This window comes from Sphaeramia orbicularis, chromosome 4 (genome assembly GCF_902148855.1).
Source record: "Sphaeramia orbicularis chromosome 4, fSphaOr1.1, whole genome shotgun sequence".
NCBI lineage: Eukaryota > Metazoa > Chordata > Actinopteri > Kurtiformes > Apogonidae > Sphaeramia > Sphaeramia orbicularis.
This window is the reverse complement of record NC_043960.1, coordinates 19204840-19229891: the sequence shown is the minus strand read 5'-3', so window position 1 is coordinate 19229891 and position 25052 is coordinate 19204840. Positions and strand designations below refer to the sequence as shown.

Below are 25052 nucleotides of genomic sequence, written 5' to 3'. Positions count from 1 at the left end.
AAAAATCTATTAACATTCATAGCAGTAGTGTTTCCAGTGAAAGTCAGATAAACAAGTAGCTCCAAATAAAGCTGTGTTATATGATAATGTATATTATGTGAAAATAGAAAAATTACATAAAGAGGGTTCTAAATAAAAGGAGAAAAATAAAAAAGAAATACGCATCTTTGTTGAGTGAATCACTGAAATTGTGACAAGAAATCTGTTCTTCTTTTGGCTTTTGTCATATAAATATATTGCTCTATTGAATTTATTGGACATATATTGTGATATGCATCATAATTTGGATATGAAACAAGCTATATTTGGATATGCTTTGGTCATATCCTGATCACACACCTTTAGTTTCTTAAATACATCAACCTAAATGTATCTGGATGTCTCTACACCATCACACATTGGTGTGAAAATGTGTAATTGTGCGCACCAACCCTTTAAATCACATTGTTGTTTGCATTCATTGTGGTCTACATCCTGATCGCCACCTGAGCTGCCTCATGGGAAAACAGTCTCTGCATTGTATTTAGGGATCAGTAACTATGGAAACAATGTAAAGAAATGTGCTGCCCAGCGAGGCCTCAGCTCTGACCTGACCCACTGACCTACTGACCCCCCATAAACTGTGGGGTCTGCACCAAACAATGCGGCTGATGTCTCTTTCACCTGACTACTCACCAAAAGCATCAGCTCTCAGTTTGTGACACTCTGCTGCCTCTTTTTCTTCCTCTCTCTATGTCCTTTCTCTGTGTCTCTAAGGTTTGGTCGACACCCAGTGTTGATTCTCTCGGTGCTTTTCATGCTGGTGTTTGGTCTGAGTGTTGCCTTCTCTGTAAACGTCACCATGTTCAGCACCTTGCGCTTCTTTGAGGGTTTCTGCTTGGCGGGCCTCGCTCTCTCCCTCTACGTGCTCAGTAAGTACATCCTACTGCCTGTCTGCTCTTTCCTGCTCTGGGTTTTCACATTTTCACGCTGCCATTATTCTTATTTCATGTAATTAGTAAGACCTGAATAGTACAAGGACATGCAGGAAATATGCTTATACAATGACTGCACAGGTTACACTGTAAAGGTTACTTTCATCAGCTTTTCTCACAGAAGAATGTTTATTAGGCAAATACTGAGCAGTTGCAGCATTAATGACCTTAACCCATAAAGACCCAGTGCTACTTTTGTAGTAATTCCCAAATAAAGTTCTCTCTAGATTTCATCTTTTTTTTCAACACTTAGTTTTTATTAGTTATGTATCATTTTGTCATACAGAACATAATAAACAATTGTCGACAATAGACAATAGTCATAATCCAATGGTAAAGATAATTCACGCTACAGTTATGAAATAGCAATCAAGTTACACAATCAAATTTTTAGAGCAGCAGTTCACACAACACTTCCACAGGACTATGAGACAAACCACACCTGAATTGTTTTTAAAGTAACTAATCCATTTGCCCCACCTTATCATGTAAAGTTCAGCTTGCAGCCTCAGCATAAATGTTAATAAATCTACAAATCTACTAAAATAATAATAAATACTTAGATTTACACAGAACTAGTCATTAGTATTAGTTGTTAGAATTAGTCATTAGTAGAGTTTTAATACTAAAATCTACTATAAATCTCTCCATTTTGTGAAATTCATCAACAATTTTCAACCAGTCCTCCAGCACCGATGGATCAAGTTGAAGCCATTTTTGAGCGATTGTTTTTTGTTTGTTTTTTTGCTGCAGCACCAAAGATTTTTAGAAGGTATTTATTACTTATTGTCAAATCATCAGGAAGATCTCGTAACAAAAGTGGTAAAGGAGGTTGCTGTAATTTAAAACCCAAAATCTGTTCTGTTTTTATTCCAACATCTTTCCAAAAAGTTAGAATTTTCATACAGGACCAAAAAATGTGAGATTTCACCTTTTTTAATAAGGGATTTATCACCATTTATTATATTATTATCATCTGTATTTTGTGTTTTTTCAGTGAAAATCATGTATTTCCATATATTTAATTTACTGATTGTGTAGATGTTCATTAAAGCTCTGAATTAAGTTGAGTGTTATTAAATCAGAAACAGAGAAAACAGAAGAAAAAGTGATTTTCTCAGCAAATATATCATTAACTGAAAGTAAAAGAAGTGTCACCATCCACTGTCATTAATCAAACTCCATGGGTTTTACTGGTGAATTACTATTGTAGAAGATGACGGTGTTTCCACGTTCACTATAGAGCGTCTGAACGTCCAAATGGGTCATATCTGATGACCATGAAAAGATGACAAACTGCATTTTATACCAATTATTTACATGGATTGATAGGATTAGTGGATCAGTAGTTATTAAACATTTTGTGTCAGAAGACGATTTTGGTTGTCGGTGGATGTTTGGGTCTTTATGAGTTAAAACAATGAGCAGTAATTAGTTTATCATCATGCAAATTTAATTTCAGCTCCCATGAAGAGTTAGTCATTAAATGCACAATTCGTCATCACAGTGTTAATGGCTGCTTTCTCTTTTATTCATGTTACCCATAACGCCCCTCTTAGCTTCTACACCTGTACAACATGAGGAAAACCCGTGATGTGTATTATTTCATATGATGGTCAAAACTGAACAAATATTGAAGTGTGCATATGAACTATATGGGTCTCTCTCTGCTTCACTATATATACTGACAACATAAAACCCAAATACAGAATAGCTAAAGGTCACTAAATAAAGAAACATGCTTTAATTTAACAAATTGGGCATAAGTACTCAACCAGTTAAACAAGACAAACATTCAAATAACACATTCAAATTCTAAGAAAAAATTAAAAATAAATTTCCTTTACGTTTTGTCTTTCACACAGTAGCTGTGCCATCTCTCTTGCGTCCAAAATAATCCCACAGAGTTGAGGTGTTGTTCATTTTCACCTGGTTACATCTAATTTTGTTGCTCATTTCACTCCTCTTTCCTTCTTCAGGCCTCCCCAACTTCACAGGAAACACAAAAATGTCAAGTAATCAAAGTATCAAGAAATAAAATCAAGTACCTCTGCATAGGGTTAATCTGAGTTATCTGATGGCAAACGGTGGGAATGCATGGTCCATGAAAAATGATCTTTGCAATTCATCATATTGAGAATAGAGTACATTCTATTCTATTCTATTCTATTCTATTCTATTCTATTCTATTCTATTCTATTCTATGATTGTACTTAAATATTTACGTACATCTGGTCAGTACAACATAGTTAATATTATATGATAGATAAGAAGGATGATGTAAAAATGAAGCATCTTTATAATGTTCATATTGCAGTGATAATGAAAATACAGTTTATCGTTCAATGTAACGAAAATGTGTCATTGGTGTTTCCTATCCTATTGTTACAGCTGACGTTAAAGTAGTCGCAGCCATTCTGATGTTTGAGCGCATTTCTTTTTTTTCCTTTGTATTTTTACCCAAGGTTGAATTCATACCAAATTGGATTTATAGATTGCCAGTGGCCCGGAATAGATGTGATTACATGTGGGGAAAAGTAGGTCAAAGTTCAACTTTTTGATAAATTTTTAAAATCTTTTTTTTTTTTTCCGATTTACTTCTAATGGCAGAAATTTGTCTATGTTGTCTATGTCTATGCTGACATCAGCACACACATAGACATGATGACATCAGCTGGATTGATGCCAAAATAAGCTACAATACATGTGAGGGGTGGGGTTTGTTGTGCCTGGCACCACTTGTTTTTTTGGGGGGGATTAAACAACTACTGTGCTGATATGCATTTCATTTGATGGTATTTCAATGAACTGCACAGTTGACTTTAACAATTCAAAACTGTGAAAACCACATGGTTGTAAGTGTTCTTATTGTTTGTAACCTTAGGTGACTGTACAGCTTACGATGACTAAAACTAGTTTCTGGTTAGTTTACATGACTTGTCGTTACTTCTTTTGCTATAAAAGCTATAGGTTCTTTTTAAATAAACCAATAATAGAGTGAAATATTCAACATATCTGCTGTTTTCTTGAGGTGTGGCATAAAGAGGTGGGTTTATTTGTTGTCCATTCCATCCAAATGATTCCCTCTCAGGTTGTTTTGTAGAAGCTCTTAGCCACGTTGTTTACAATGACACCTAACAGGCTGATGGCGTCTTTATTTCCCTGGAGAATGCCTTCACCTCCCGCCCTCCTCGCCGTCCCCCTTCTGCTTCTTCTCACCCTCTTCAGGCCTCTTCTCTCTTCCAGGCCAGGGACAGATTAGTCATACATTAAGCGTGAAGCGAGGGTAGACTTTGAGCTCAGACGGAGGGGGCGGGCTTTGTCCCTCTCAGCAGGGTTTCCAATAAATCTACGCTTCTAAAAACAAACAAGCAAAATGGACGCCTCTGCTGAGATCTGTGATGTACAGTATAGAAATGGGTGTAAACGTTTGTCCTTTAAATCCAAGTGGAATTAGATTCAGCCAGGTGGCGTGTGTGCGTGGTTATAACATGAGGACAGTAGGGTGGTGGGAGTGATGAGGGTGTTTTTGAGGATGATTTTATTGATTTCCACAGAGATATTGGTTAATTAAAAAGATTCAGTTGTGTACTAGGTAGGGATGTAGTTTTTAATGGTGTCTGACATGTATGTTTGCTGGGATCCAATATAGACTTTGCTGAATCTAACCAGTTTCTACTTCCTTTGGGTTTGATTCTTGAATAATTGATTTGTATTGGTCAGTGACTATGAATAACAAACAGTTGTGGTTTATAAGGTTCCAACCTTCGAACCTCTGACTATTTTATTTAGCCAAAGCAACAAACTCACTCATAAATCAATAAATAAATCAATCATCTTTTGTCATATTATGGATTTCTTAAGTGAGAAGCTGTATAATAAGTGGAGGTTGTCTCTTGCTTCATCTCATAGACCCATAAATAAAGTAAATGTAGATGATGTAAAAACAGTGTTGCATCATGGGATCGGCTAGTGAGTGTATTTAACCCTCAAAAGGCCTAAACAGCTGCCAGTCACCAAAACCATTTACTGATCTAAAATGTTTGATACATTTAAAGCCACTAATATTATCAATACATGTAAATAATAGGTAAAAAGTAGATTTCAAACAGCATCAAAAACACTGTCATTTTCACCAGTAAAACCCATGTGGTTTGACAAATGACTGTAGTTGTAGACACTTGCTTTTTCATTGCATTAATGATTTATTTTGCTGAAAGTCACTTTTTATTGAGGTTTCTATGTTCTGATGTTTTAACATCTAATTTTCTCTTAGCTTTTATGAACATCTACATCTAAGTAAGTTTAACATATGAAAATGCCTGCTTTTCACTAACATATACACAATGCAGAGGATAATATTACAGTAAAACAAACAGTGATAAATCACTTAGTAAAGATTAAATGTAAGGGAAAATTCAGTTTGAACTTGCCACATAAGTAGTTCTAGATCTTTAAGGGTTAAGAAGGAGAAGAAATGCCTTTATTAATCCCTCAAGGGGGAAATTCCATTTTTTCACTTAATGCCCGAATACACACATACACTAACAAGACCAATATACATGCACTTATTGTGTGCAGAGGTGTCACTGTATAGCATTTCTTAACAAATAAAGATCATAAACATCTACTGGTGATCAAAACTATCTAGTCATTTAAACTGTTTAATACCTGTTGATCCACTAATCCTATCAATACATGTAAATAATTGGTGTAAAATACAGTTTAGCATCTGTTCATGGTCATCAGATATGACCCATCTGGATGTTCAGAGGCTCCATAGTGAACGTGGAAATGTCATCATCTTCTACAACATTGATTCAGCAGTAAAACCCATGGAGTTGGATCAGTGATAGTGGATGCAGACACTTGCTTTATGTTCAGTTAATGATTTTTTTTTTTTTACAGAAAAAGTCACTTTTTCTTCAATTTTGTCTGTTTCTAATGTAATAACCTTCAATTTTAGTCTGAGCGTTAATGAACATTTACATGATCAGTGAATTAAAAATAGGAAAAAAACAGATTTTTACTGAAAAAAAAAATACAAAGGACAATATTACAATAAATGGTGATAAATCAGTTAAGAAAGGTTCAATACAGAGAAAAAATCAATTAGGAATGGCTGCAAAAGTAGAGTTAAATTTAGTGCACTTTAAGGGACTGAAGGAGTTAATGTAACATGTTTTTCTGTCACTGAGGAAATAAAGTCAAGATGATAAAAAAACTAGTTTACAACATCTCTTTAGTGACGTCTTTAATTTATGAATGAAACAGAAATTACAGTCGCCATAGATGATGAGAGAAACTGACTCACTATAATAACAGAGTCTCCAGACACAGCTACAATGTTTTAATAAAGCTAACTTAAATACACTTGTTACAGTTTTACAGTTAAGTGTATTAGTTAAAACAGTGGAGAGCATAAGTGATAGGACAATGTTCTGTTTTGTCGGTGACATTTCCATTTCATGTCAAATACGTTTTCCGAACACCATTCTGTTTTCATTTGCATTATGTACTTAAGCCTCTTTTTTGTTATTGTACGCACCTTTCTGTTAGATACTGCAGGGCTACAAGTTAATATTTGCATTTTCATTTGTCAGATATTGTATTCTCATCAATGCATAGGGCATGTAAATCTTTGGCATACAAATATCCATATACACAGACCTAATCTGAATGTAAATATTACACTTTGATGTTTCTCATTGTAACACATTAAAACCGCGGACATTCCCTCCTCACTGATAGTCTGTGCACACAGGTTTATTCTCATCCAACTCATTTTCTCTCCTCCCGTTGCTGTTACCGTCTATTTGTCAAACAAAACCTCTAACAGCTGCAGCAATTTCCCGTATTTCACCTGGTTGTGTGTTCACTGTTGACAGTTTGGTATAATGAGAACTAAGTGTGTTGTGTGTATTCGGTGTATGCATGAGGGAGCGGTCTATGCATGATGTGCTTCAAAAATGCAACTAAAAAGCAGTTTGTGTGAGGTGTCGATGCATAGAGGAGGCATTCTTTGAAGTGAACTCGCACGTGACGGCAGGTAATAGACGCTGTCATCCCATTAACTGGAAGAAATATGCAGGATAGCAGCGCGTTGTGTTATAAAGGCTGAATTCACAGTGAAAACCACAGCCCAGTTTGTTTTTAGTTTTCTGTTCCTCTACATCAAAACTGCTCAGATGCAGAGGACGGTGAATACTATATGAGACAGTTTATTATAATGTTTCAGCTTTTATCATTTGCTTTTGTACATATCATGTCCTAAAACACTGTGGAGGATGCGACACATTTTTGTTGTGTTGGTGACCAGTGGTGATATTTGGATTCTCTTACTTAAGTAGAAGTAATAATGATCATGTGAAAATACTCGAGTAAAGTAACTGTTATGTATGAAAAACTATAGTTACTATAATATATGCAAGTATGATGCAAAATGTGCTTCAAATATTACAGTGGTCTACACTTTTTTAGAAATTATCTGCTTCAGAGATTAAATGTGCTAAATGGTACATATTTTACTTAGATTAATTAGAAAACAAATGACAACAATGCTAGGTTTGCTGATGTTTTCAAGGTATACATATATATGTAAAACGATCATATTTGTTCCTCTTTGTGCCATTCGCCCGTACAGAGCTGGGTGAAAGGGCATTTGTCTACTCTGCTCCTTGCACATGGAATATGTTGCTAAAAGACTGGAAACTGACTGAATTGATCTCATTGAATGCTTTTAAATCCAAACTCCAAGTGCTACAGACTAACTCACTGACTTGCACTTGTTTTTCATAGTTTGGTGGCCTAAGACTTCTGCACTGTACTGTTAATGTAAAAACATTGAATGAACACAGATTCAAGCATATAAATTCATGGAAAAACCTATATACCTATAAACCTATATCAATATACCGCTGGTGAAAATGCATCTTGTATGCCGATTCAGATATCATCTGATTTCCGCAAATATTCACCAATACTGATGTCTGGCCAATATATCTTGAAAACACGCACAATGACAGTTTTCAAAGGGGAGGAAGGAGATGGAAAAACTCTAATCTGACAATAACTAAAATTGTTAGTCAAATGTAGTGGAGAAAAAGTTCTATATATGTCTGAGTTGTGGTGGAGTAGATGTGTAAAGTTGCACAAAATGGAAATACTCAAATACAAATAGCACAAATAGTTAAAATTGTACTGAAGTGCAGAGAAACGTACCTACTTTAATTCCACTGCCGGTTTTGGCTCTTGTTCTGCACAGTAGATTAGGAATTAAACAATGATGAATGAATGAATGAATTGCATCCAGATCAGATGAATTATGTAAGAACTGGTGCGTTTCTTTTAGATACATAAGCATTACAAAGGACCAAGTGTAATGAGAAAAGTTAGACAAAATTTACAGTAGAATTCTTTGGGTTTTTGGGTTTTAAATGGATTGCCATCTTTTCTGTCAGCAGCTGGACTCACTCTGGGAAATTCGGACCCCTCGGGATGCACCACCATTTGTCAAAACACATTTAACTTGTGAAACGCCCACGCAGGCACAGAATCTGACAGGTTTTAAACCCACCTTAAAACCTCAGACTTACTGTTTTCTTGAGTAGTGAAGGAGTATTGATGAAATTTAGAGTCTCCAGTTTTTGCCTTTACTTCCAAATAATGTGGTTTTATAAGGAGTAATGTGGTCATCTTGGTTTATTTGCAGGTGTTTTTTTAATAAATGTGTTCCACAACAAATGAAAAATACAATCTGTCTGAAATTGCATCTTGAATTGAATAATCTTTCACGCTAAAAAAATAGCATGTAAAGAACAATAAATCATAAAAGTCAGTTTAAGATGTACAATATGTAACTTTGTCTTAATAAGTCCTTTTCTTATTTTAAGAATGAAACCTGTTGTGCAGCTTCTCTGTGCATGCAGCGGCTTATAAATATAAACAGAACTTACTACATTGAAGATTTGAAGTGTTTTATTCATGTTCTGAAGCCTATTATCATATTTCAGTCTCGACTACTTGTTTGAAATCTACCCATGCAAAATATGGTCACCCCATTGAAAGATTTATTTATTTTTTTGTAGATAAAAGAAAATAAGACACTAAGTTATATTTAAGAGCATGTGTCTTCTCTGTAGTATGGTTGGTTTTGCAGTGTTGACAGTATTTAATATGACCTCCTTAAATTAAAACTCATAAACCTCACAGTGACAGTGTTTCAATTAAAATCCAATGTGCTTTCTAGAGACTAGAATAGACGCCATCGCACTAACCTGCCTAATAGGCTGCAGCAGGAAGCAGATCAAAAGGAGAACCACAGAAATAAACATAGCTCACACATACAGTACTGTATAATGAATGATTCTGCAGCAGTCATGCATGTGTACGTGCTCACATCTGTCTGTCGCTCTGTATGCGTCACATAAACGTTGTTTTTGCCTAGCTTTTCTTTCCCGCCTTTCACCCTTTGACACTGTTAATGCAGCGCTCAATTTTCTGTTTCTAAACGCAGCAGCTCTCCATCCTTTTCCCCTTTCTCTCTGTGCTTCCCTCACATCTCCTCTTCCTCATTCATACCTTCTGTCTGTCTCTCTCTGTTTCTCCTGCCATTTTATTACCACCACTTACACCCTCACTTGCTCATTTTTCTCGAGGCTCATTTAAAATCTCTCATCGTTCGGTTATCTCGCTGCAGCACACAGCGCATAATAAACTCCACACTGGAGCTGCCCGCTCACGCTTTAGTTTGCACTGCTAATGTAAATGTGTTTATGTGTCTGAGGTGTGCATATTTGCTTGTTGCACCAATTCTGCATGGGTTTATTAGTTTGTAATTGGGTACCTATGGTGCCTCAGGGACATATTCTGGGGACTGTTAGTTATTGGCTCCTTTTTTCTGCTGCTTTTTCCTTGTTTTTCTTCTAATTTCAACAAATATTGCTATTACTAATGTTGCATTAGAGCAAAGCTGACATCCAGCTTTTGAGGATGAGACGCTTTGACGGCCAGCATACTTAAAAGATTATCTGTCACTGAGAATGACAGCTGTCAGTTTTTATTTACAGAGACAAACAGAGGACACAGTTTTTTTCTATTAATAGGTGTTTGAGAAAGAATTCAAACGAATTAATAACACAAATGAATGAAGCACTTGAGTTTTGATACAGGTCATGAGCTGCTGTTGAGTGTGAGTTGTGTGGAGTGTGTGTTTGTGAATGTGAATGGGTGAATAAGCCAATAAGGTAGATGAGTGCTATGCAAATGAAATCCATTGTATTTCAGAGTGTCTTGCTCACACCTGTTATGTGTCTCCAGTTTATCTTTATGCTGTTGACGTACCTATATGCAAATAAACATGTGCATCATTTGCATTTGTAAATACCAGATAGGTTGGTAGTAACTCTTTTACCAGTGCCTAAAGGAGGTGGAAATGAAAACAATAAACTAAATCTTCCATGATGTTTGATACACTCTTGTATCGCTGCAGGCTTTTTGAGTTTTGTCATACATTATGGACAGAGTCAGATGATGCGATCTAAGAACCAACTCTGGGTTTTTTCTGGTGTAAAATGAGGTGGAGGAGGTACCATCCAGATTTTATGTGCCATGGCTTCTTTTGTTTATCTAGCAGTGATGACAGTTTTGTTTGTGTATTGTCCAAGCGGAAATAATGAACAGGATTTCTAAAAACAAAACAAACAAACAAAAAACAAACAAACGCTGTAGTTACCAATGACAACACATCACAAAGAGCCATGGTTTATTAGAAAATACTGTTTTCCTCACAAATATTTATTCTGTATTTGGGAAAAAGCCTGACAACTGGAGATCCAAACATGAAACCACAACAGTTTTCAAGTAAATGGAACAAAACTTTAACCTTATTTTGAAAAACAATAAATGGATTTATTTAAATGTCAAAAAGTCAAACAGTAAAATGTTTGTTGTTGCCAGTAAATACATATGTATGTGCTGTGGTTTACTCTGAAGACTCCCTCCATGTGACGCAGGACCATTTGCTCAGCCTCTGCTAAAAGAATGTGGCCATATGTGGCCCAGACCACTTCCAACTGTTCTCCGAGTGATAAGATCCCAATGCCTCCTCATTCACACCTGTCCTCATGTGATCTGATCACCGAGCATGCATGGTAACGCCTGAAATAAACAGTGTCGGGGTCTTGAATGCTTCAAGACTTGACTCAACAGTAGGAGCCTGGTTTTCACCATGCACAGTAACTGAATCACTGCTTGCCTTAAATGTCTATGTTTATTAAAAGTACTGATCATTTTCATAAGACTTACAACTCACTTTTTTTAATACTTCATTTTTATCTCCATATTTTACGACAGACAAAAGAAACAAAAACACAAAACAAAAGACAGACCACAACAATTAGAGCATCCAGGTTCAATCTCCAGACAAACAAAATACAGACAGGTTCAGGACAAATTAGAATCAGATTATACAGGTTGAAGGATTTCTTTGATAAACATAAACATTCCATTTTTCCCAAGATTTTTTTTTTTTTTTTTTACATTTATCAGCAGTGAGTCTTAATGAGAAGGTCAATCTTTCTATGTCATAAATTTTATTCACAACAGTTGTCCAGTCCAGAAGTGTTGGGGGATCTTGGCATAACCCTTTTTGAATTATGGCTTTTTTTGTCCCTGCTAATTATATTAACAAAAGATATCGGTGAGATTTCCTCATCTCGTGTGGTACGTTACCCAAGTAATTCATGATAAAATCAAATGGTAAGTCCATTCCTATTATATCGTTGATTTCCTTTATCACTGATGACCAGTACAGTCCCAAAAAAATGTGAAAGTGCCTCCAGCAGGACCTCTAACTCACTTGATCCTAAAAGCTTGTAATTTTAACTCCTACCAGGCAGGGACATATCAAACGCAGAGATCAACACCAAAAATAAAAACAGATTTAGCTGTAGAAGTCATTTGAGAAGCTCCTGCTTCTTCTTTCATTTTTGCCCATTAAAATTGGGTCAACACCCTAAAAGCATTTCTAAACCACAAGGAATCCAATTTTAGTCCTAGAAAAAGATTTTTGGAGAAATATGTTCAATAAACTTTCCAGTGAGATGAAGTTTCTGTATTAACAGTGAAAAAGGGCATTGTATCCTGTCTCTCTTTGCTCCTCAGAGACTTGAGGCAATGACAAAGACAGGCAGTATATAATGTTACAGTGTGTTATGAGCTGGGACGATGAGTACTGCTGACTCAGCTGGAGTGAAGTACTGTCATGCTGTGACCTTGTCAGGCGTTTCTGTTTCCCATCACTGCTTTTCTCTGAAGTCATCAACATGGGACTATAAATGGGGCCATGTTGTTGTTTTTTTTTATCTTTGAATCATCTCTTAATAATTTATAAATGCCTTAGACTGTAAACTGAAAGAAAATAGTGAACATGGAACAAAATGGAAACAAATGTCCAACACAAGAGCTCCAGGTAAGGTGTTCAGATCATGTATAAACTAATAATCAATGCAAAACATATTTTATAATTGGTGAAACTGTATTTTTCTACAAAGGATTTCCTTAATTCTCAAGTTAGATGCACCAAAATCAAACCAATTGTCAATATTTACGCAAGAAATACAGTTGTGTAAAAAATTATCAGACCATCAAAAGTCATCAAAAATAATGGTTATGCATTTAAGTACTAACTCCTGTGTGTATCATGTGACTAAATCAGACAGAAATGAAAACATGGAATGCCTAAAAGCACTGTTTTTGTCAGTACAATGCCATAGTTATTGATGTAAGAGCTTAAGTGATTTTGGTTATTATCATGAAAACCATGGAAAATGGCTAGATATCAGCTCTTGAATTAAACTCTTATGAGCTATTTTTCTTGTTATTGTTATGTTTGTCCAAACAAATGTAACTTTAGTTGTACCAGTCATTAAAATGAATAAGAAACTGAAGAAAACAAAAGTGGTCTAATGTTTCCATGACTGTATACCAGGTTATATACGGTTGATTTATCTCTGACTTATGCTGGACTCGCATAAACACAGTGTAAACAATACACTTCTTCACTCGGCTTGCAGTGGAATAAACCAAACATACTTTACAAAAAATGACAAAATAGTTTAGTGTGCATTAACTACATATGCTGGTCTAAATAAAAAGATGATGATGAAATTATAATGAGGGTAAGACTGTCAAATAGGCAACTTCGTATGTTAAGTTTTCAATCAGTTTATGTAATATTCAGTTTATGTTAGGCTGTTACTAGATTCACAAAATAGCACCAATAAAGAAGAATTTTTCCAATATATGAATCTTTTTAGGCTTTTTTAATGTCTTCTGTTGAGATTTCAACACATGATCTTGTGACAAGCCCCAGTTTATAGATTAACCGACTGTAATTATCTGAATTCAGCTGATGTCCCACAAACAAAAAAGGAAAAGTGATTGAGTTTTTGTAGGAGCTGCTCCACAGTCGCAGAACCAGTTGCTTAGATCTGCTCCTTCTATCTTGATTTTTTAAGGCAAGGTTAAAGACCAGGGGTGTCAAACATACAGCCCATGGGCCAAAACCAGCTCACCAAAGGGTCCAATCCGGCCCGTGGGATGAATTTCTAAAATGTAAATATATAATGTTTCCCTCAGATATTAATTGTCAAGGGTGTCAAATTCATTTTCGTTCAGGGGCCACATACAGCTGAATTCCATCTTAAGTGGGTCGGACCAGTGAAATACTATCATAATAATGTCAACTCCAAATTCTTCTCTTACTTTTAGTGTAAAAGTACATGAAAATATTTTTCTTTACAAACTATCCTTTCATGGAAAATGTGAATAACCTGAAATTTCTTAAGAAGAATAAGCAGAATGTTAACAATATTCTGCCTGTTATTAAATGTTTTGTGCTTTTGTAGATCCACTGTGATCTGTAAGTTGTATAGCACATGTGCAAATGATAAACTGAAGGAAAATGTTGTTAACATTAATTTTATTTTTCTTAAGAAATTCCAGGATTTTCAAGTTATTCACATTTTTCAAAGGATAGTTTTGTAGATTTAAACATTTCCATAATTTTAATGTAAATTTACTTTTTTTTACTCTAAAACATAGAGAAAAGTTTGGAGTTGACATTTTTTATAGGACATTATGAGCCATACAGTGTCAGTCCCCCCCCGCCCCTCCCGACTCTAATTCATCCACTCACAAACTTAAATTTGCACTCTGTACTTATTGACAACATATAGCCTCACTGTAAATAATAAACGGATCTCTGTACACATCTACTCATTTATTTATATTTATTTTATACTATTCTTAAACACACTGTTGTCCTTGTTTCTAGTCAAATGTTTGCTTATATTAGGTTTATGTTTAAGTGTGTTCGTGCTTATGTTGAAATTGTACTTTGTGAGCTAAGAAAAACCAAATTCCATGTATGTGTGCACATATTTGGCCAATAAAGCTGATTCTGATTCTGTTATTATTATTTTACTGGTCAGGCCTGTTTGAGGTCTTATTGGGCTTAAGTTGCCCCTGAAGTAATATTATTTTGACACCCATGATCTTGCCTATAGCTGTCTATACATCCGTTGTTGATTGTTGCGTTAACTTTGTATGTTTTTTTAGTGTTTTACTGTTCAGTTTTTACTCATATTTTAGTGCCTTTTACAGAACATGGGTCAGCTAATGTTGTGTTTCCTGTAAATAAACTTTACTTATTTACCTGTTATGGGGAAATTCTCCAACACATTCCTTCTGAGAATTAATGGAAGTTCTTTTTCAGTGCTACCACCCTGTCTGTACTGACAGGAAAGGAAAGAATAAAGCGTATATTACCTTTTATCACCTCCTGCCACGTCCCATTCATCTGTATGACAGAGACAGGCACACAGGCTGTGCTCTCACTCTGAACTCATGCTGGTTGAAAGCCAATTGTCTCTGTGCTCAGTTCTCATGCCTCAGGCAAGGTTAGCAAAGGAGCAGCAGACAGCACAGTGTGTGTGACAGTGTTGTCAGCCATTTGTCATCAAAGATCGGCTAGGTCATTAGATCAGCTGTTTTTTTTTTTTTTTTACCCCTCTTTGTTTTAGTCTGCCTTTCTTCCATTAGACTTTTTGTTTTCCCCTGCTACTGTTCACTTTCAGATGTAAAGACAGTGGAAAGGGAGGAGGAGGAAGGGGTAAAGAGGGTGAGTACAGATGGGGGATGGTGGCTTTACAGAGGGCGAGAAAGCCACTTCAGCCCTGATGAGCGAGAGGGAAGAGTGGGCGTGCAGAGCGGGGGGGGGGGGGGGGATCAGTACACAAGGGGGGGCAATGAGATAATCAGCACAAGAAGACCCATTCTCCCACTCAGCTGGAACAAAAGGCCCTCACCAGTGTGTGTCTTTGTGTAGTGCATGAACACATTTTCATGTCTGTGTAGTGTACTTGGATCAAAATTTTAGTTGATCCATAAAACTTTAGATCTTTGTCTTTGGGTTCACTTTGATCAGAAATGGACTAAATACAAGTATACTTCACCCAAAACAAAGTATAAATGCTTGTGCAAAAAGTAGAAGCATGGATTCAACTTTTTTACAGCATTAAAAATAAAGAAGTACAGGCTGTGAGATGTATTCTGACTGCAGTTTCACATAGTCAGACCTACGTCCATACTTGTTATTGCAGTATATTAGTCTGACAACACTATTGTTCTGGAATAGGGATAAAAGTAGACTTGGATGATAATCGCCTAAAAGTAAATCTCCATCTTTTTTTCAATGGTTTGAATGTTTCACAACATTCTAATTGATTGTTTTCTGGCTGCATGAACTGAAGCCAAAACATGACTCAGAAATACTCTTTCTTTACTAAAATTGTTCCATATATGACATGAGAAACACATTCACAATTCATATATTACAAGACGCAAAGAGGCTGCAGTATGAATTTTTGTTGATTTGACTGATTTTTATGTGATTTTTCACAATTTTCAGAAAGCAAAACTGATATATAGCCCCAGGCCTGAGTAAAAGTTATCTTTGTTGTCTGATTTGTTTTTGTGGCGGCACTGAGTAAAGGATGCTGCAATGGTGCATTTGTATAATATCATGTTGGGAGTGAGGTTATTTTTGTGTAACATGAGTGCACGAGGAAACGCCTTGTGGTATTAACCCATAAAGACCCAGCGCTAGTTTTATGTCAATTCCCAAAGGATATTTTCTCTATAACCACTTTTACACAGAGATCCGGAAAAAAAGGTGAGATGCTGATCCCACCTTTTTGAAACCATTGACCGATTTCCACAACCAAGCCGAAAGAGTAACAGAGGTGAGACAGGCTGGACTTTTACACAGTGGACCTGCTTTCCGGAATCAAAGGGACGGTGATGCAGCACAGCGTATAGTGTGACGCATACCTTGCGCATTGGAAATACCCCGAGTATAGCAGTGTTGCTAACCTCTCCAGAGTTGGCCCATCTTTCACCGTTCCACGAATGTTAGCATAGATAGAGTCCTCCGCCTGAAGTAACAACAGCTCACAGAACTCAGCATCTCCCCAGTTCGACATGTTTCTGGTTGTGTTGATATGTTTGTTTACTGTACATGGCCCATGCTCATTTTTAAATCCCCCCAGTGCGGGGGTCGCACATGCAATAAGTCATCAAAACATCACACCTTGGTTGCGGAACAAGAGATGTTCCTTTTACGTAGCGTTCTGGAATCCTAATTCCACCTTTATCACGGCTCTGTTACTACCTCCAGAGGTGTTACAAAGCCGCAATAAAGGTGGGACCGAATGATCCCACCATTTCATTTACACAGACGTCATTCCAGAATAAAGACGAAATATTCCCATAACAGAAGTGCTGTGTAAAAGGGGGTTATATCTAACCTTAACATAAGCAATTTATCACCATTTATTTATATTATGCTCTGCATTTTGTATTTTATCTGTATAAATGAAGTTCCTGTATTTAATTCACTGATAATGAAGATGTTCATTAAAGCTCAGATTAAAGTTGAGGGTTATTACCTCTGCCAAGGAACAGTGGAGGTTATGATTTCATCGGGGTTTGTCTGTCTGTGTTAACAAGATCACACAAAAAATGTGTGTGTGTGTGTGTGTGTGGGAGGGGGGGAATGAAATTTTCAGGAAATACTGATACTGGCACAAGGAACAAATGATTTAATTTTGTTGGTGAATCGGGCTGATCTGCCTTGGTGGAGGTCTGCGCTCCCTGAGTGCTTTTCTAGTTGTATCTAAAACAGAGGAAATTGCAGAAAAAGTAAGTTTTCAGTTAAATCTATCATTAACTGAACATACACCCAGTGTCTCCATCAACTGTCATTTGTCAAACTCCATGGGTTTTACTGGTGTATCAAGGTTGTAGAAGATGACAGTGTTTCCACGCTCACTATGGAGCTTCTGAACATCCAAATGGGTCATATCTGATGACCATGAGAAGATGACAAACTACATTTTACACCAGTTATTTACATGTATTGATATGATTAGTGGATCAACAGGTGTTAAACAGTTTAGATCAGTAGATACTTTTTACCTCTGCCAAGGAGGTTATGTTTTTGCCAGCGTTGGTTTGTCTGTCTGTCTGTCTGTTTGTTTGTCTGTCCGTGTGCAAGATAACTCAAAAAGTTATGGACGGATTTGGATGACAATTTCAGGAAATGTTGATACTGGCACAAGGAACACATGATTAAATTTTGGTGGTGATCGGGGGTGGGGGGCCATGGGAGCCCACTGGTCTGCCTTGGTGGAGGTCTGTGCTCTCCAAGTGCTTTTCAAATGGTTGGTGATGGATGTTTAGGTCTTTATGGGCTACAAAAAAATGACATATAATTCAGGCAGTAGTTGCACTTTAATGTAGAGGGAAAGCAGTAATGCACAGATAATGGAAAGAAGGAGAATGACATTTCTGCCACTCTAACAGAAATATTCACACAAGCCAGAGTACTCAAAGTATTAAAGTATTTCACTGAAGGACATTTCTAACCAAATAGCAGTGCTGCACCCCTCACATGGTTGGATCTACTGCATCTACACACATTGTTACAGCTCTGTCATTGCTGGAGGTCAGGCACCATTGTCATTATAGTGGAGTAGAAGTAAAAGCTCTCTGGATTTTGTTTGACCAGACCTTTAAAAAAAATACACTTATGCTGGGCGGCACTGAGTGCAGGACATAGTGAAAGTACCTTTGCAAAAGAGTGATGGGATGAAAGTCATATGCACATTAGGAAGCATGGCATTGTAATGAAATGACTTGATTCCTATGAGAGAAAATGCCACATAAAGAGAGAGAGAGTTTCTGTCAAAACTTGTTATTTTCAGGTTGTATAGGTAGCAGGTCGGAGGTTGTTGTTCTTTCATGTAGTGAAGGGAACATTCACAACGGTAACACACAGATAACAGGAGGAAGGAGAATGACAATCTTGCTGCTGCACAACAGAAGTATTTGCCCTTATCCTGACAGAGTAAGCCCAGTGATCCAGAATAAAAGAGGAACGGGAGAAGAACAGAAGATCCAGGTAGACAACTAAGGAATTTCACTGAAAAAACCCACAGAAACCACATGTACAGGCAGTTGTAATGGATGTAAACAAGAAGACAGTCCAAGGCTGGGAAACAGACTTCAACACAAACTTCATGTTATCACGCGACCCTTTCATATTAATCCTTTATAGAGCTCTTTTCAACCTTAGTGTGTTATTTGAGGACCTAACAAGACTTTATTACGTTTGTGAAATTTTTCAAAATCCTTTGCTATGTAAATCAAGGTTGATGAAGTTACGATATTTGGTTCCTTACCTCTAAGTGGTAAAAAAAGACCCCCCCCAAACACCACCAAAATTTAATTATTTGTTTCTTGTGCCAGTATCAACATTTCCTGAAAATTTCAACAAAATCCTTCCATAACTTTTGGAGTTATCTTGCTAACAGACAAACAGACAAACCCCAATGAAAACATAACCTCTGCTGTTCCCTGGCGGAGGTAAAAATAAAAACTAGAAAAGCACTCAGAGAGCGCAGACCTCATCCAAGGCAGATCAGCCCCCCCATCACCATCAGGATTTAATAATTTGTTCCTTGTGCCAGTATCAACATTTCCTGAAAATTTCATCTAAATTTGTCCATAACTTTTTGAGTTATCTTGCTAATAGTCAGACGAACAAACAAAAATCCCTCCCTGCCCCCCTGATCACCACCAAAATTTAATCATTTGTTCATTGTGCCATTATCAACATTTCCTGAACATTTCATGAAAATCCATCCATAACTTTTTGCGTTATCTTGCTAACAGTCAAACAAACAAACAAACAGACAGACAAACCCCGATGAAAACATAACTTTCGCCATTTTACTTGGTGGAGGTAAATATAAAGAATACAAGAAAAACACATGTAAGGTGAAAGGAATATGTATCCTAGAACATGAGAACATTTTTTTTTAAAATATTACAACGCAGCTACACTCACTGTTCATGCAGAGGTGGACCTGAGATTGTTGACTCACTGTCCTCACTGCTGTCCCTGTCTTGTAATGTATGCGGAAATGACCAAAAATAGTCACTTGCCCAATAAATAAAGGGTTAAGCCTTTAAAATCTCAGAAAAAAAGCTTGTTGGACTTGTTCTCAGCTTCAGATAACCCTGATTTTTCACTCTTCAAAAACCAAAAACTGGTGTGTGTATCAGAACTTGTAGGTTTCTTTTTCCCTCTTTTTCCCATTAATACAGATACAGATAGAGATTAACTTTATTGATCACCTGCTGGAAATTCACTTAATGTTTATATGTTGTTGTTTTTTTTATTTATAAAACTAAAAGTACCTCCAATAGTAATGTGCTGCGACAACACTGTTGTATTAGTATTAACGTCCAATGTTGTCATATAAGTGAATGTATTAGATCAGAGGGATCCACTTTTTGAGTATTTTACATATTTGTGCGAATGCTTGTGTTTCTCCATCACTGTACTGGTACTTTCGCATAAATAAAAGATCTAAATGTGTTCTCCCTTGTTCGATATTGAAATGACAGTGTGTTTGCGCGTTAATGTGCAGACTTGGTAAGGTCAGACAACACCCCACAGAGTTGGGATTTTTTTTGTTTGTTTGTTTCGTGAGGTTGCTTGAGGATGTATTTCCGCTGCCAAGGTAGAGTTGATTTCTCTGTGTGTGGGTGTTTGTCTGGCTCGGTCTGATCCATGCTTATTGACTGTTGAGGACTGAGGTACCGCAGAGATACTGACTTGTTTGTTTATCAGAACAGGCAAACGGGGTGACAGCACGCCAGGATTTTTCCTACTGCAGTTTTCTGCTTTGTACATTTCACTAACACTTAATTTCACCATATTTTATCGATTACATTTTTCTATATTAACTTTAAAGCTGTATGCTCTACAGTAGTTTAATCGCAAATGAAAAATTAAATGATTTTTTTTCTCGACTGATTAAATAGCTGTGGGCTCTTCTCTGCTCTGGTACATTGGCTTAGGTTAACCTTAAGCAAAAATTACATAAGCTATAATAATATAAACGTGTTTGTTGATTGATAAACAGTATTAAATAAAGATTTCTAAAAAACAAAAAAAAATAAACTATGCAAAAAAACAAAATAAGATTATGAAAAAGATACTTAAAGACATCTGCTTATAGGTGAATATGCAGTCATCAATCCAGCTTTTAAGAGTCGGACTCAGACTCAGCTTTATTGTTATTTGATCAATAGTACATGATAGAACAAAATACACACTGTAAAAAAAAATCCTGTTTTTTTTACGGAAAAAAAACACAAAAACTAGCAGCTGTGGTTACCAGAACAATACTGTAAAAAACACAACAAACCATAAATATATTTACGAAGTAACATGTAGATTTAGTATTTTAAACATGTAGATTTCACATTGGATTTCAGTGATATTTACATGTTTAAAATGTTAAATTTACTTTTTTATTACTTTTAAATTTAAAAAAAAAGGATGAGAATAGGCTTTTATTTCAACATTATGGTCTTGCAATTTAAATGGCACCACATTGTTTTTCAATTTACTTTTTTATTTTCTCAAAGAAATAGAAATACATAATTTCATCTGGTTTTGTTAACATACTCTTCCTGTAAAAATTATAGATATATTTGATTTAATCATTAACACAAAAATCTTTCAAAAAAACAACTTTGCATTGTATTTTCACTTCCAGTTTTTTATGTTGCAATTTTACAACTTTTTGTCGTTAATTCTATGGTCATTTTGTTACAGTGTAGTTACCCAGGTCTGGGTTTTTTAGCATAGAAGATAAAATATAAAATAAAATATATAAAAGGTAAATAGGGTAGAATAAATCTACCATAAAATGTGCAAACAAAATAAAAATAATAAAATAACTTCTTAATTTGTACAAAATCTCACAGTATGCATCAACAGTAGAGTTTGAAGTGATGGTGCATGTAGCAGCGGTTGGATTATTGTTGGAGCATCATGGGAATGTAGTAAAAATAATTAAAAAGAAGGTATTTGGTAATGAAAGATAATCTATGTCTTTGGTGAGCTTAATGGCTTAACTTTGTCCTTTCGTACTTCCATACCAAGCAGCACACACACATAGTTTGTGAAATTAAGGATTACTTCTGCCATTTCATTATTACTGACATTTCAGGTTTTATTCAAACAAAAAGAATGAACTCATCCGGATAAACAGCCTGATCATTTGCCCGCTCTGTTGAATTTTACAGTAGCAGTATTTGTGGATCACTGAACAAGTAATTAATCCATAAATCTGGACGTGAACATCAACATAATTGTGTTTTTCTAGCTAATACTTTCTCTCAAAGTCGGTCGTTCCAGTTGAAAGGTCTAATATTAGCCACTGGCCACAGGCAGAACAAAGATCTGCTCTTATGTTTGTAAAACGTCCTGTCGGTGTGGATCAATGAGTCAAACCAGTTAATGGCTGCATCTCTAATAAATATTGGTTTTAAAACACCATATGGAACCATCGAGCTGCTACAGAACTGGCTATCTCAACTAGTTCTGCCCCAAAACTAGGTCTTGACTTGTTCTGTGTGGATTATGATGTATATTATTAACCCATAAAGACCCAGTGCTACTTTTGTGTCAGTTCCCAAATGATTGAATGAATGAATGAATGAATGTTTTTATTATTGTGTCTTGCATAAAAAAACATGCCCTGCCCTTCTTTTCCATGGGCACCAAAATTACAAACCAAAAATCAAACACCAGACAATAGGCACAATAGATATGAAGAAAACAAAATACTGACCTATTTAAAGAAACACATCTGCCGCTTTTTCCAGGCTTTACAAACAAGTAATGCTAATTTATATACATTAGAACTAAACAACCATTTCATCTTGTCATCATCAGTGATTTTTGAATTTGAATTTTCTCTGTATCTAACCTTTCTTAAGTGATTTATCATCATTAATTATTATATTATCCTCTGTTTTTTTTGTGTTTTTCAGCAAACATCAGGTGTTTTCCTATATTTAACCCTTTCATGCATGAATTATGAGAACCTTAATGGGTCCAAACACCGTGATGTTCCGTCAGAGAGCGAACTTTAATCGATCGCCATTCCAACATTTATTTCAATATAAAGTAGCTCCTTGTTTTGGATAATCCCTTATAAAGTAAAGTAAAGTAAAGTAAATTTTATTTATAGAGCACTTTTCACAGACAGAGTCACAAAGTGCTTTATCAATTCAAATCAGAATCAAATTAAGTTTACAGAGACCCAACAGAATCCTTCAGGGGCAAACACTTGTGATTGGTGACAGTGGCGAGGAAAAACTTCCCTTTAACGGGCAGAAACCTCGAGCAGACCCAGACTCCTCCTTATGGTCCAACTAAAGCAAAAACGAATTTAAAACTAAAAATGAGGGTCAAATTTTCTCTAAAATGACCCGTCAGAGAGATTTGTAATACCGTGTTTTGACCCTAATCAAGTTATTTTTCCTGAGTGTTTTTATTCCTCTTTAGGCCTGAAAAAAAAACAATGCGATTGAAAATGTTTTTATGAACCTATTTTTCATGGAGTTGCAAAAATATCCACTCAGCTGGACACCATGCATTTAATTTTTGAAACAAAGAAACATGTATTTACTGATACAATGTGTGAAAACTATGAAATAAATTTTTAAATGCTGCTAATCTGATGTTTTGTCACATTTTAACATACTCTAATATTAGTTATTATTCACTTTATGAAGATAATATGCAAAAAAAACAAACAAAACTTTTTGTTTAAGAAAAATGGTTAATTACAGTCTATTAACAATAACAAGCAATTGATTTACACTCAAACATGTTAATGCAGATCAGGTTTATCTAGAACAGTAAAGTTACAGTACTGGTCTGAATGTCAGTGTATTATTATGGGATGGTGCATGTGTTGGCTGATATGGAACTAAAACAACAAAACCCATGAACATACAAGAGAACAGCTGGAGAAGAACTGTTCACTGGAGTGACCACTGTGCATGAAAGGGTTAATTCACTGATCTTGTAGATGTTCATAAAAGCTCAGATTAAAGTCGAGGGTTATTAAAGGGTCAAAACACAATGTTCGATATCTCTCTAACCGGACATTTTAGAGACAATTTGACAGATTAGGGTTGCTAAATGACCCACATTTTTACTTTTAAATTCATTTTTGCTTTAGTTGGACCATGAGGGATTATCTAAAACAAGGAACTACTTTATATTGAAATAAATGTTGGAATGGCAATCAATTAAAGTTCGCTCTCTGACGGGACGTTACTGTGTTTTGACCCTATATCAAAAACAGAGAAAACTGCAGATAAGTCACTTTTTGAGTAAAATCTGAACATAAACCAAACATTTCCATCCACTGTCACTGATCAAACTCCATGGGTTTTACTGGTGAATCAATGCTGTAGAAGATGATGGTGTTTCCATGTTCACTACAGTGCCTCTGGACGTCCAAATGGGTCATATCTGATGACCATAAAAAGATGACAAACTGCAATTTACGCCAATTATTTGCATGTATTGATAGGATTAGTCAATCAACAGATATTAGATCTGGCTTTTGATCAGTGATGGATGTTTGGGTCTTTATGGGTTAAAGAATAAAAAGTTCAGTTATGTGATGTTGGACTTTTATTTTAACAGATGTTTTTGACAGTTGAAACAACAATGACAGAAGATGATTGATGAACATGGAATCATTGTTTCACACCGTTGACAATCACTGTCATTGACTATTCCAGTACAACACAACACATCCGATCAGATTTAACCCTTTCATGCATTAATTGTGAGAACCTTAGTCAAGATATTTTTCTTCAGTGCTTTTATTCCTCCTTAAGCATGAAAAAAAAACAATGCCATCAAGGTTTTTTTTTTTCTGTGGAGTTACAAAAATATCTGTGCATTTAATTTTTGAAGTAAAGAAACGTGTTTAAAACCCAATATCAGAGAGGGATATGAAAACAATGAAATAAAAACATGTTTAATGCTGCTAATCTGATGTCTTCTCACATTTTAACATATTCTAATGCTAGTAATTCCTCACTTGATGGAGATAATGTGCAAAAAAAACCTTCTTGTCTAACAAATAACAATTGATTTAGACTCAAACATGTTAGTGCAGATCAGGTTTATCAAGAACAGCAAAGTTACGGTAATGTATGAATGTCAGGATATGAGATGATGCGTAAGTGTCCACTGTGTTGGCTGATATCGAACTTAAACAAACTAAACCCATTAATATACAAGAGAACAGCTGGAGAAGAACTGTCCACTGGAGTGACTTATGCATGAAAGGGTTAAATAGCATATGAATTCCTGTGTGATGTTTGAAGTTTGAAGTTGAAGCAGTGCATATTAATAAACACAATATGTACCAAATACGCAAGATCTTCCATCTTTAGTCTCTACATATTATTTGCAGGGTTTTTACATGTTAACACTGTTATTTCTCAGCATCTGAATATTTCTTCCACTTCTTCCTGGGAGGAGACGGTGTAATTTCCTTCATGTGTTTTAGGATTTTGGAGACATTAGAAAAGAGATAAAGTGGGATTTCCTTTAATGCGTAT

General features: G+C 35.8%; 1 protein-coding gene across 1 annotated transcript in view; it reads left to right on the top strand.

Annotated features, from left to right (window-relative positions):
• slc22a23 (solute carrier family 22 member 23) overlaps positions 1 to 25052 on the top strand; it is a 44279-nt gene that overhangs the window by 4816 nt on the left and 14411 nt on the right. The window contains exon 3 of the mRNA XM_030132483.1: positions 757 to 911. Within this exon, the coding sequence (XP_029988343.1) occupies positions 757 to 911 (155 nt within the window). The remainder of the gene's footprint in view (positions 1 to 756; positions 912 to 25052) is intronic.